A 14,324-nucleotide genomic window follows, 5' to 3' on the forward strand; every position below is an offset into this window, starting at 1 on the left:
CCTCATGCCCTTATAGCCAATCCAAGATTCAAGATTCAAGATTTGTATTGTCACTCCAGTCCGTAGTACAAGTATCACATGTGAAATTCTTGTGCTGTAGACTCCGTTACAACATAGTGCAAAATAGCAGGGCATATGAGTGCAAAAACAACAAGAGACACAACAAGCAATAAAACAAGCCAAAAAACAGTGACATATTCACTGCACATAGGTGCAAATAGTATAGACATAATTTAAACATAATTATAATAATGTTTAATAATTAAACATTCTGTTTGCACAGGTGCAAATAGCATAGACCTAATTAGAATTAAACATACGTAATGGTAGCAGCTGCAGTACAGCTACTACATGATTGTTGGGAGTTTATTTGTGTATGTTAAGGAGTCTCGTGGCCTGCGGGAAGAAACTGTCCCTCAAGCGATTTGTGCGTGCTTTTGGGACAGTGTATCTCCTCCCTGAGGGTAACAGGGAGAACATGTGGTTCACATGTGGGGGTGGTTTGTGTCCTTGATGGTCTTCAGGGACCTCCTGAGGCAATCCAATATTGCTGTAGAGGTGGAATGATGAGCAGCTGTAGTGCCTTATGCAACTTGGATGACATTAGTTTTTCGGCCTCTGCATCTTTGACATGATAGTAGAAGTGGTTACCAGACTGGGGTGGGGACATCTCTCTCTGGCTGTCGTGTGTGTTTTCCTGATCAGAATGTATCTTTGACATGATAGTAGAAGTGGTTACCAGACTGGGATGGGGACATCTCTCTCTGGCTGTCGTGTGTGTTTTCCTGATCAGAATGTATCTTTGACATGATGGAGAAGTGGTTACCAGACTGGGATGGGGACATCTCTCTCTGGCTGTCGTGTGTGTTTTCCTGATCAGAATGCATCTTTGACATGATAGTAGAAGTGGTTACCAGACTGGGATGGGGACGTCTCTCTCTGGCTGTCGTGTGTGTTTTCCTGATCAGAATGCATCTTTGACATGATAGTAGAAGTGGTTACCAGACTGGGATGGGGACGTCTCTCTCTGGCTGTCGTGTGTGTTTTCTGATCAGAATGCATCTTTGACATGATGGAGAAGTGGTTACCAGACTGGGATGGGGACGTCTCTCTCTGGCTGTCGTGTGTGTTTTCTGATCAGAATGCATCTTTGACATGATGGAGAAGTGGTTACCAGACTGGGATGGGGACGTCTCTCTCTGGCTGTCGTGTGTGTTTTCTGATCAGAATGCATCTTTGACATGATAGTAGAAGTGGTTACCAGACTGGGATGGGGACGTCTCTCTCTGGCTGTCGTGTGTGTTTTCTGATCAGAATGCATCTTTGACATGATAGTAGAAGTGGTTACCAGACTGGGATGGGGACGTCTCTCTCTGGCTGTCGTGTGTGTTTTCCTGATCAGAATGCATCTTTGACATGATAGTAGAAGTGGTTACCAGACTGGGATGGGGACGTCTCTCTCTGGCTGTCGTGTGTGTTTTCTGATCAGAATGGAACTTAGGCTGGAAATTGGAGCAATTTGTTATGCAGTAACCTCTGACATCACTGTTCCCCTTTGTTGCTGGAGAAGAGTTGAAAATGCTATTTTGTTCAGATTGCCTGTTCCAGTGTGTTCCAGGCCAACGGCGCCCCCGCCAGGCCAGAAAAAAGATTGATTTTTTTTCCTGCTTTCCCCAAAATTTCAATAAACCTTTATGGCATATTATTACAATACAACAATGCTGGTGTTGACAGTGTTGACAGTAATAGAAGATGCCAAATCATTAAAAACAATAAGCATTTTGCTTTTAGGAGCATTGTGCCAGCGTGCAGCGCTGTTCCAAAACGTGTCAACGTGTGTCGTTGCCTGGGAAACGCACATCCCATAATACAACTGTTCGCATCGCATCCCATAATAGTATGATGATACTTGGGATGCCATTGCGTACATGGATGCGAACAGGTTAGCTAAAAGTTTAGTGTCGCCAGTGAGGGCCCCCATCGTTGCGGTCGGGGTACATTTCGAAATCCCTCCAGGCCTGAAATTTTTCTAGGGGAAACACTGCTGTTCCCATATTATTCTCAGAAGCAATAATCAGTGATTTGATAATGTTTGCTTTTATACTAAGACCATCAAAGCTAGATTCAGAAAGAAGAGCGAACATTTTCTGAGGAGTTAGGAAACTTTTCAAATCTCATAAAACAATCAAATGTTCACTCACTTTATTATCCATTCAACTGATGCAAAAGGCATTAGCATCTTGTCCCTTGTCCTTACAGGTTGATAGCATGCGGGGCAGTGATGCGACCCTACGTGGAGGCCAAGATATCCCACAAGTCCCACACCACCATCAAGTACTTCCTGAAGATGTGGAGCAGCGTCAGCGAGACGCTCATCTTCAACTTCCTGGGCGTGGCCACGGTGGACGGACAGCACTCCTGGAACTGGACCTTCGTCACGGTCACTGTCATCCTGTGTCTGGTGGCACGGGTCATAGGTCAGCTCTACTGTAGTGCTTTCCAAACGTTCTGAACGTATATGTGATGGCAGGCGGGGGTGTGTTAAGATATACATTCAAACGGAAACATGATGTCATGGTGGACTGCCGTTGATAATCTATGCACAAGTCAAGTGAATAGCTTCTTATGAAACACGTTTGTCACAAAGTTCACTATAGAGCAAGTACTGTACATAATATGTTAAGCAATGAGCAGAGCATATATATATATATATATATATATATATACATATATATACACCAGAGGGTTAGGGTAGCGGAGCGGTGATAATTACCGCTCCTCGCTCCCAGAGCGGTCCTTTCCACCCGCTCCAGCGCTCACGGCCGCTCCAGACCGCTCCCCGCTCGATACAGATTTCACCCGCTCGCACTCACCGCTCCACTCCGCTCAAAAGAATAAGAGAGATAAAAAGGCCAGGGTGTTTTAATTTGCATTTAAACGCGTTTCGGCATATGTGCCTTCATCAGAGCAGAGCATGCTCTGATGAAGGCACATATGCCGAAACGCGTTGACCCTCAATAAAAAAAGAAAGTGGAAATCTGAAGTCTTGCATCTCAATTTTTGGCGTGCTGCTACCGTCACTCTTGTAGTGATTTTTTTGATGATATACTGTCTGTCTGTGACTTCATTGGTTGTTGCCAAGAGTCACGAGCTCATCACAAGATACTGCCACACACATCATGTGATGGGAGAGCTTGTGATGGAAAACCGTTTTTAAGTTGTAGCGGTCAGTGGGTTTGTGGTCACTTCAGTGCCTACGGAGCCATCTCACATAGAGTAGCTTATTAAAACACACAATCAGAGAGAAAAGTCATTTGACTTTTATTAGGGCTAATTCATAAAACTCTGCAGTGACAGAACAGCAGCACGCAAAATCTGCACCACGGTAATTTACCCCGATTCATAAAATTATGAATTATGATTGTGAATACCATGATGGATCCACATTAGTTATTAGTCAGCTGCAACACAGGTGATCACAGCCAATCACAACCAACATGTTAATTAAGCTTGACATATGCAACAGTCTGCCTCTGAGTCTGTATCTGTCAATGGGCAGCAGAGACATGTTAGAATGGCAGATGATGTTGGGCATGGTAAACCAAATGTTTATGATGTCACTGACTGAGATTATGAATTGGTCAGTGGTGATCATCACCTGATGAAGACCTATCAATGCTCTGTAAGATAAATATATAGGAGCATTGGTGGCAGCAGCCTTCTCTTTAGGCTACTTTATCTCTGCTACACTCCAGCACCTGCTAAAACGTTTATGTGACGTGTATGGTCATCTTCTCTTTTTCAAAATGATAATTTTCATTAGTTAACGTTCATTTTTACAATAGACCGTGACCAAAATGGGTGGAAGAATGGAGAAAACGGGTCATGCAAAATTTGCAAATTGCTTCCCAATATTTCGCATTTTGAAGCACCCTACCGTGACGGTATCTGCCCCTAACGTTACTCTAAACCTGCCAGTAAGTTTTATGATACAGCCCCATTCTATGGCCCTAAATGGTCAACTCTGGCAACTAAATAGGCAAAAAAAATAGCAAATATTACAGTATTTGACCCAAATCTGTTACACACACACTCAAACCCAGTTTCTCATGACATTGTCCTTCCCAGGTGTGGTTGCTCTGGTCTACGTTATCAACAAGTTCCACATCGTCAAGCTGACCACCAAGGACCAGTTCATTATAGCCTACGGTGGCCTGCGAGGAGCCATCGCCTTCTCCCTGTGCTACCTGCTGGACAAGGACCATTTCCCCATGAGAGACATGTTCCTCACCGCCATCATCACCGTCATCTTCTTCACTGTCTTTGTCCAGGTACTGGGACACCATCTTGTCTGTTCTGTTCCCCACTCAACAGACTGTGTTGTCACATCGTTAGCCGTTAGCTGTTAGCCGCGTTAATATAAGAGCCCGACCCGTCACCCGTGACGTAAACACATACATGCAGGCAGGCTACATACACAGTCACTCGCAAAGGTTTATTACAGCTGAGAGGCTAAGTAAGGGACGCTAATGTTATCTCTCTGACTCGTTTGCTCCAATACACCCTTTTCACGGGGGCCATTTTGTGTCAAAAAGGCAGGGTAAAGACAGGGGCAAGCATAACACTAATGAGGGTTTCCAACTTCCATGATTCACCCGTTTACACAACTTCTTTGCGGGTTATCTGCCCCGGTGTACAACTGATTCAGCTCAGTCTGTCAGGAGGTGTGAGGTGATGCGCTTCATCAGATGGCCTCTAAGTTTACACCAACCGCAAAGATCATCTCATATCATACGAGGGAGTCCTGTTCAGTCTGTCTCGTGGTGTTGCCTAGTTGAAGGATTTGCCTAATAAGATTCAAGATTATTTCAAGATTTCAAGATTATTTTAATTTGTCCCGAGGGAAATTTGTCTTGGACATACAGGCTGCCACATAGGTACACAGTGCCATAACAAAAACAACAACAAAAAACAATAGTGCATAGCACACCAGTGCCGACATGTGCAAACACACAACCAAAGTGCAAACATCAATAATTTACAGTACAATCAACAATACATTACCTATGACCTGAGTTTAGGAGACTGACTGATATGGGGATGAAAGAGTATTTGTATCTGTTGAGGTGTCTTTTTTTGTTCTTGATTGGGACTCTGTAACGCCTGCCAGATGGAAGCAGTTCGTATTCTGAATACAAGACATGAGAGGGGTCAGCAATGATCTTCCTAGCTTGTCTTATGAGTGATTTTGATAGCGAGGATGATATGCCATTCACCTTGGTGACAAGAGGATACAATTATGAACCAGAGAGAATACAGAAGAGGAACTTTTGCAGAGAGTGAAGTGAACAGGCAGAGAGATGCGCCTCCTGTCTAAATGCCTGGGTGCCCTGGCTGCAGACCTTTTTCACCATTCCCAGGATAAATTGTGGAAAACGTCCCAGACCAGAGAGGCCAGGTGACTTGTTGTCTCTAAAGTAAGTCAGTGTTTTATCTCTCTTCTAAGCCTTCCTGTTTTGTAAACCGCGGCTCTGTGCTCTGTGCAGGCTTTTAGCGGAGGAATACGGTAGTTGTACGGTTGGGAGAAAAAGCAGTGCCGAATGAAACTGCTGTTTTGCGGAAAAGTAAAGCGCTGAAAATTGTCAAAATAGAGCGTGCATGTACACGGATATCGATTTGTTTAGGTGGGCGTTGTTTTAGGTGGCTAAATTACGTTTTTTTGTTTAGTTGTTGACCCCCAGGACTTAGAGAGAAAAAGCTGGTGATGCTGCTGCTCTGGGTGCCGGATCTCGTTCGACGCTGCGCCCCGCTTCAAGAACACTGTACCTAATTAAGTTAGTGTATCTGACTAGCTGATACTTGTTAAATACTTGATAAATGTTTTAACATTGCATGATATTCAGTATAATCTCAGATATCCGGCAAGAAAAAAAATATTAATTTCACTAAACTTCCTGAAATTCCAATTCACTTCCAATGTTTCATTGGAATTGATTGATTGATTGATTGAATTGACCCCAATGCTGTTGCAGACCACCATGCCACTGCATCGTGGCAATTACGGTCAGATGCAGCATTGGGATGCTGAAAATAGGTGTTAGATCTACTGTATGCAGTAGATGGTGCCATTTTGCAATGACGAATACCTCTGTTACATTTAGACTTCACTGTTTATACCAAGATATATTTGAAGCTGCTAGTGTAAGAAAGGAAACCCACAGTGACCTTGGCTTGTGTGATGAACACCAACATGAGGAAGGGATCAGTGGGATATTGCAGCAGACGTGTCTTTAGCATACATGTAACAAACACTGACCTTGCATGCAAGATCATGTGACACAGTTCCATTTCTATTTGGTCCTAGATAGTCCATGGGCCAAGGCAAAAATCGGTACCACCTGAGGTGACCGCACAATTTTGTTATTTTTGTCTTCCTACATGTCTGTAGTTTATATTTTGGTATGATAACCCTGCCCATTTGGTAGCTTAAGGATAGTTATCACTCTGTAAACAAACCTACCCCCATATAAATGACAAAACCCTGATTTCTGTGTATTAGTCCAGATGATATGTGAAAATGATGTTCCCTTTTTCGTAAAAGCATGAAACTTGGTACGCTTATAGTTTGGGGCCCTGTACAGTTTCAGAAATTGAGCCATCACAAAAATGCCTTGTGGCGGCCATTTTAATTCTGCCATAAGCATAGTTTGCATCATATCTCCTGAACCACACATGCTAACACTGAAAAGGAGATGTCTATCCCAACGTTTTCATGGTCAAGGATTACAATGATACCATAGAACATCATAAAGTGTTAAAGTGACTAATCAATTGTGAATTTGATGACGTTGTGAGAAGGAAATGACAGTATCTGATAACTGATGCTATCCTCTCCCGGTAGGGAGGGGAGGCTGGCCAGCGAGACTAACATAATTATGAAATTACCCTCAAAACACAATAATTGTCAATACTAAACCATGTTTGGTAGGCATGAATTTGCAATTAAAATAGCTATAATTCACCATTGTTAATCTCCGTCCTTACTCTAAAAATGGTAAACCCCATCTTGGATTTGGCCGTCTGGCAGAAAGTCGCAGGATGTTTGGGAGGGGCCTGGGGGCTATTTTAACAAAAGGCCCATAGAAGTAACCCTGACCCAAATTACTCATCAAAAAATGTTAGCCAGAGAGTGGTCATGGAATTGAGGTTATAGCATCAGTTATCAGAAACTGTGATTTCCTTCTCACGTCATTAAATTCACCATTGATTAGTTACTTTAACAGTTTATGATGTTCTATATGGTAGCCATCACCTTTTCTGTGTTATCATGTGTGATTCAGGAGATATGATGCAAACTACATAATTCACTTATGGCGGAATTAAAATGGCCACCACGAAGCATTTTTGTGATGGCTCAATTTCTGAAGATTTACGGGGCCCCAAACTATATGCGTACCAAGTTTCATGCTTTTATGAAAAAGTGAACATGATTTTCACATATCATCTGGACTAATACACAGAAATCAGGGTTTTGTCATTTATATGGAGAAGGTTTTTTACAGAGTGATAACTATCAATAAGCTACCAGATTGGCAGGGTTATCATACCAAAATATAAACTAGAGACATGTAGGAAGACAAAAATACAAAAAGTGCGCGGTCCCCTTAGGTGGTACCGATTTCACCATTGGCCCATGGACTAATTGCATTGTATCTTTCTCAAAACACCACTGAATTCACCAAAACATCACTGAATTCACCATTAACTATTCATGTGAACAGTTTATGATGTTGTATAGAGTGTCATTGTAATCCCTGACCATGAAAACATAGGGGTAGACATCACATTTTCTGCGTTATCATGTGTGGTTCAGAGATATGATGAAATCAGGGTTTTGTCATTTTTTGGGGGTAGGTTTGTTTACAGAGTGATAACTATCCTTAAGCTACCAAATCGGAAGGGTTATCATACCAAAATATAAACTAGAGACATGTAGGAAGACAAAAATAACAAAATCGTGCGGTCACCTCAGGTGGTACCGATATGTCAAAATTTCAGCCTTGGCCCATGGACTATTGTGGGCGTGAGATATTTCAACATTGTATTACAATGTTTACAATGATGACTGTTGTCTTTTTGGGTGTAATTCTCCACCCTGGACTTTGTGTCTGCTAGCTTGGCTTTCTTCTTCCACTGTATGAGCAGTGAAAGTTACATTTTGCCTACATTGTCGATTAATCGGTTAACATAGATTGATCGATCAAATTCTTAATGTAGTAGGAGGAGTAGGGTTGAATTAGTTTGGAGTCTGCTACTATAGGTTGGAGGCTTTAGCTGATGTGGCCTCCAGAAGCATCCTGCGTGAGGCGATCCAGGACCGTCCTCACGTGATCAAAGGGGTCCCATAAACACGAGACAGGACAAAAGTGACAAAGCAAAGCAAAATGAGACAGACACTAATATCAACTGTCCACAGGTGATGTGGCTGTGCGTACCAGACTGACCTCTCGAGGGCCGAGGCAGACGCCATTTTAAGCCCCGTATGGACAAAAAGACACCATAAGATCAAAAGATGAACAGCCACAACAAAGACATAAATATTGATCATATCTACATGCGAAAGGGGGATGACTGTAACACTACGAAACTGTGATATATGAACAATATTAACTAATTTTCTGTGATATTATCTCTCCTCAGAGTCACCTGTTTGAGAGCATCCAGGAGGGCAAGTATGAGTTTCCAGACAAGGACTGGGCTCACATCTCAGAGGGAGCCAAGGACCTCATATCCAAGCTGCTGGTCTGGGATGCCACTCTGCGTCTCAGTGCTGCTCAGCTCCTCCAGCACCCACTCTGCGTCTCAGTGCTGCTCAGGTCCTCCAGCACCCCTGGGTGCAGGGGGTAGGTGTCTTCTAAACTTCTATTGACACATGACTACTGGTACTCTAATTCATCCAGTGGCATTTATTAGTAATACACTTAGGAGTTTATTTCACAATCTTTATTTAGTGGTTATTTCAAAGTTAAAGTGTACATGCTGGTGTTTTCATTTCCCCAGAATGCTCCAGAGAGAGATCTTCCAACTCCTCATTTTCTCCAAAGGTAAAACCAGATAGCTTTGAAAACTATGTCAAATTCATCTCTAAAGCCCTTTAAACAATTGTCAGTGCTTGTGCAAAGTGCTTTACAGAGCAACAAAGGACATTGATAAATACATTTTAATTAATTAAATTAAATTAATACATAATAGATAAATAATTGTATTACTTTCTGAAGACTGGACAGTGTGTGGTGCGTTTATATTATTACATTATACTTTTATACCTCTCAAACAATTTCTGTTGCTCTGCACAGCCCAGCTTTATTTTCCAACTTTTCTCAAAAGTTTCACAATCTAGGCCGTCCAGGTAGTGTAGCGGTAGATTCCCTGCCTACCAACACGAGGGTCGCAGGTTCGCGCCCCCGGATTAGTCGGGTGTCGGGCAATGGGTCTGCGGGTGGGAAGCCAGATTAAGGGTATGTGTCCTGAAGCGGCTGGCATGTCTTGGAGGAAGCATGGTGCTAGTCTACAGCTCTCCCCAGATTGGCAGAGGGTGGAGCAGTGACCCTGGGCAGCAGAGCAGGGGGAAATTGGCCAAGTACAAATGGAGGGGAAATCTGAAAAAAGTTTCACAATCTAAGCTTTTACTCTGAAGGCAAAATCGCTCTACTTCCTGTCTCACCCTGGTTAACTCATACAGTAGGTAACTTGACGCAGCAAAATCGCACCACTTCCTGTCTAGTCCTGAGCAGGAAAGCTAACTTTTACTTGGTCCCACATGTTCTTTTGGGCATGAAGTGTCCTAAATGAGAGCATTCAACCGTGTGTGTGTGTGTGTGTGTGTGTGTGTGGGTGTGTGTGGGTGTGTTTAGGTGTGTGCGTGCGTGTGTGTGTGTGTGTGTGTGTGTGTGTGTAGGTGTGTGCGCGCAGTCAGAGAGCCCAGATACAGCCCCACAATGTCCCTGGCCTTACGGATCAGTTTGTTGAGTCTGTTGGCATCCGCTGTAGTGTTAATTTTGTCGGCTATTTTTTTATTTAGTCTTAGTCTTAGTCCCGTGTTAAATGTCCTTGTTAGTCTTTGTCATATTTAGTCAACCTCATCCTGTTTTTATTTAGTCAAGTTTTAGTCGACTAAAAGTTTGAGCATTTTAGTCTCAGCTTAGTCAAATAAAACCATAAGTATATTAGTCTAGTCTTAGTCAACAAAAACTGTTCACATTTTAGTCTAGTTTTAGTCAATGAAAACTGTTGAATCTGCTGATGCGCTTCACTAGTAATGGTATTTCGAAGCAGTGTTGGCAACTCTTTCCCAGGGAAATTAATGCTGACCCTGCCCACCCGGGCCAGTGTCGGCATATTTACAGTCCCTGCTCAGCCCGCAGCTGAGGGGAGAATGGAGGGAGGCTGGCTGTGCTGTGTGGAAAGCACTCAGACCTCTCTGGATATAATGTAGACAAGCAAGTAGCTGTACATTTTGGGAACACAATGCTTCATACACATATAGATAAGACCCTTAGCTAAGACTGGGTGGATTCTGTTGTAACTACTGCAAATGTTTTTCAGACAGCTAAATGTCAGCTAGATCTATGATGCTGCAACACAGGAAACTGAACTGCTGCATTGAGGGGGGGAAACAGTCTATAATTAGTGTTAATTTTGTTGTCTATTTTTAAATTTAGTCGTAGTCTTAGTCCTGTGTCAAATGTCCTTGTTAGTTTTTATCATATTTATTCAACCTCATCGTCTTTTTGTTTAGTCAAGTTTTAGTCGACTAAAAGTTTGAGTATTTTAGTCTTGTCTTAGTCAATGAAACTAAAAGTCTGAACATTTTAGTCTCGTCTTAGTCTTGGGGAAAAAGGTAGTCGACTAACATTTTTCGTCGACGAAATTAACACTAATCCGCTGCCTTCAGCCTGCTGCCCCAGCACACAATAGCATACAGGAAGGCACTAGCCACTACCGACTCAGAACATCCTCAGCATGGTCCGGCAGACGTTAGTCTCTTAAAACAGACTGTCTTATCTACATCCGGCAGATGCAGCTATATACAGTCTGTACTTCGTGGGGGAGAATCATGCACCAAACGGAAGAGGAAGTTGAAAGGCGGGACTTCCGCTCATTCGTCCAATCAGAATTTAACATTAGCTAACTAGCTGTATACTGCTGTAGCTATCGTTAGCTAACGCTGATTAGTAAGACGAACGATAAGCTCAGTAACGTTAGCAACTTACCTCATCACTTTCTTTAACTCACGTCTTGCACGAGGTTCCTCCAAGCCGCGGATACATCGTTTACGTCTATCAGGGTCTTATTTCACCGGTTTCGTCGGCGTAGCTTCCATGGTAATTCTAAAGCACTGCTAGCATTAGCAACCTGCATCGGTTTAAGTTTCCGGGGGGAACATATTTTTCGTGGACACGCGTGTCGTGATTGGTCAGATTCCGTCGAACTTCCTTCCGGTCTGAAGGTTTTTTTCACTACTTCCTTGTGCATGTTCTGGGGGTCTGACGTACAGACGGTATGGCGAGAGCATTTGAAAATTGCGGAAGCCAACTCGTCTGTTCTAAGAGACTAGGCAGACGTTGAAGGACCTCAGCCATCTCAGAAAGTAGAGACGGCTTTGCCCCTTCTTGTAGAGTGCATCAGAGTTCTTAGCCCAGTCTAGTTTATTGTCAATGTACACTCCAAGGTACTTGTAATCCTCCACTATGTCAACACTGACCCCGTCGATTGAAACAGGGGTCACCGGAGCCTTGACCCTCCTCAGGTCCACCACCAGCTCCTTTGTCTTTGACACATTGAGCTGCAGGTGGTTCTGCTCACACCATGTGACAAAGTTGGCCACCACATCCCGATACTCATCGTCGTCGCCATCTTTGATACATCCCACTATCGCAGAGTCGTGAGAGAACTTCTGAAGGTGGCAAGACTCTGTCTGGTAGGTGAAGTCCGTGGTGTAGATGGTGAAGAAGAAGGGAGAGAAGGCCGTCCCCTGTGGTGCTCCTGTATTGCTGACCACTCTGTCTGACACACAGTTCTGCAGGCGCACATACTGTGGTCTGCCAGACAGGTAGTCCACAATCCAGACCACCAGGGGGGCATCCACCCGCATCGCCGTCAGCTTCTCACCCAGTAGAGCCGGCCTGATGGTGTTGAAAGCACTGGAGAAGTCGAAGAACATGACTCTCACAGTGCTGGCCGGGTTGTCAAGGTGGGCGTAGGCGCGGTTGGTCAGGTAGATGACAGCGTCCCCCACTCCCAGTCGGGGCTGGTAGGCGAAATGGAGGGGGTCTAGGGATGGTTTGACCATAGGCCTGAGCTGCTCCAGGACGAGTTTCTCCAGGGTCTTGGCTTTTTAGGTATAGGGACGATACAGGACATTTTCCACATCACGGGGACCCTTTGGAGACTCGGGCTCTTGTTGAAGATCAGCTGTAGCACATCACAAAGCTGGGGGGCACAGGCTTTGAGCAGCATGGGGCTGACGCCATCCGGGCCAGCTGCTTTCCTAGTGTGTAGCCTCATAAGCTGATTCCTCACCTGGTCCGCTGTGATGGTCAGCGTGGGTGGGGGGGGGGGGGGCATCATCAGCTCTGAAGCCCTTTGGGGGGGGGAGGGGCGGTGTAGCCTCGTCTCTGGGTGACGGGGTATAGACAAGTTTCCTGGGCACTTCCGGTTTGCTTCCGGACTCGGCCGCGATCGTGTCTGTCGGTTCCGGTGTTTGTGAATACGGAGAAGCGTAACGTACTACCGTAGTAGCCATAGCGACCGCCGAAAAAATGCAAACTTGGGATCATTCTGCGAGTCTCCTATCTAATGAAAGAGTGTCTATCCCACACCCGTTGACACTGGACACATGGGAAGATAATATGTGTAAATGGCCGAACGTAACTACAGGCAGGATTATAGCGTATTTTGAGGAATCAATGGCGGTGGATGGCAACGCGATGAACAATCTCAAAAGCTCCGAAGCGTACCAATATCTCCACAGCAACAAAGTAAGTCGGGTATGTTGTAACGCTATGTATTTCATCAAATTACCCCCGTTGTGAATGAATATTACGGCTATTATTCCAGTGTTGTCATTAAGAGGCCGATTTCGCAGCAAGAATATTTAATTGGTCGGCACGTCGTTCTCGGTAAGGACGCTTTCGTTATTGAAACAGACAACATGCATGCACACTCCTACTGTAGCCTATCTATCTGCATTTGCAGACATTCATGAACCCATATCTTCTGGACATTGCCTTGATGAAAAAACAACGCAGCTAAAAGTAATAAGTGCGACAGTGTCAGTGCAGAGTGCAGACAGCGCACAACTTGAATCTCCAGCAATAGGCTACGCACCTTAATCTCTCCCACTCCACACCTGGCACCTGCGTCAGCTCTCCTGCACTCGTTCTCGGCTCGCATGTGGCTTTATTGGTGGTAAGCATTTTGATTCATCTCCTCATCATACGAGCGTCGGGCAACAAGCGCGAGCCATTGATTGATTGATTGATTCGCCCGAGTAGGTAAAAAGGCTTTTTACCTCCGCTAAATTGACAGCCTACGTCGGGTCTCTTTTGCTTTTGACGGCGGCAGGCACGCTTCTGTTTCTTTCCTGCCGTCTTGCTGGCCTCGGCTGAAGTAGGCTACTTGTTGCATGATCTCGATTAAAAAAAAAGGACTGGCCTAGCAAGGGATGTCTGTTTTGACATTTCGGTTTCCTCCTGTGTGTTTCCTCACAGCGGGTCCAGCGCTGGCCGGCGGGACTGATGCTGCTTGTTGTGCAGCTTTTAAACGGCGCTCTACAGTAAAGAAAGTGTCTGCTATATTTTTCTTTTTCACCAACACTCAACATACAGGGGGCGGAAAACATATGATGTAATAAGTCTCTATTTAAGTCGTAGCTTATTGGCAACATCAGGCTGCTGTGGACGCTATGTGGACTTAACCGGAAGCCGGGGACATATAAGGCTGCTATGGCGCCGCCCTAGGCCAGCGCTGGGAAACTTGTCTATAGCCTGGGGGATGAGGGGGAGGGGAAGGTGATAAGCCTGGAGGGCCATCAGCCAGAGCCGGAGGGGGGGGAGGGGGGGGGGGGGGGCACGACCCGTTCCTTGATGGGCCACGACCCGTTCCTTACACCCTACCAACGCCAACAGCTGCTCAAGAAAGTCAAAGAGGTGAGACTCTCTTCCAGCCATCCATCATGCAGGAACTACCACAGTGAGAACATCACATCACGTCACATCACACATGCATTTCATTCCAGGCTTCTTCCCTATGGGACATTTCCA

The 14,324-nt window shown here is 44.7% G+C and overlaps 1 protein-coding gene across 3 annotated transcripts in view; it reads left to right on the forward strand.

The window, feature by feature from the left end:
* Nucleotides 1-14,324, forward strand: part of LOC310770811 (uncharacterized protein) — a 34,435-nt gene that overhangs the window by 15,932 nt on the left and 4,179 nt on the right. For all 3 annotated transcript variants that reach the window (XM_083663519.1, XM_083663520.1, XM_083663521.1), the window contains 4 exons: nucleotides 2,260-2,477; nucleotides 4,129-4,331; nucleotides 8,701-8,903; nucleotides 9,061-9,104. In XM_083663519.1, the coding sequence (XP_083519645.1) occupies nucleotides 2,260-2,477; nucleotides 4,129-4,331; nucleotides 8,701-8,903; nucleotides 9,061-9,104 (668 nt within the window). The remainder of the gene's footprint in view (nucleotides 1-2,259; nucleotides 2,478-4,128; nucleotides 4,332-8,700; nucleotides 8,904-9,060; nucleotides 9,105-14,324) is intronic.

The sequence above is a fragment of the Poromitra crassiceps genome (assembly GCF_964638095.1).
Source record: "Poromitra crassiceps genome assembly, contig: HAP1_SCAFFOLD_233, whole genome shotgun sequence".
Taxonomy (NCBI): Eukaryota; Metazoa; Chordata; class Actinopteri; order Beryciformes; family Melamphaidae; genus Poromitra; species Poromitra crassiceps.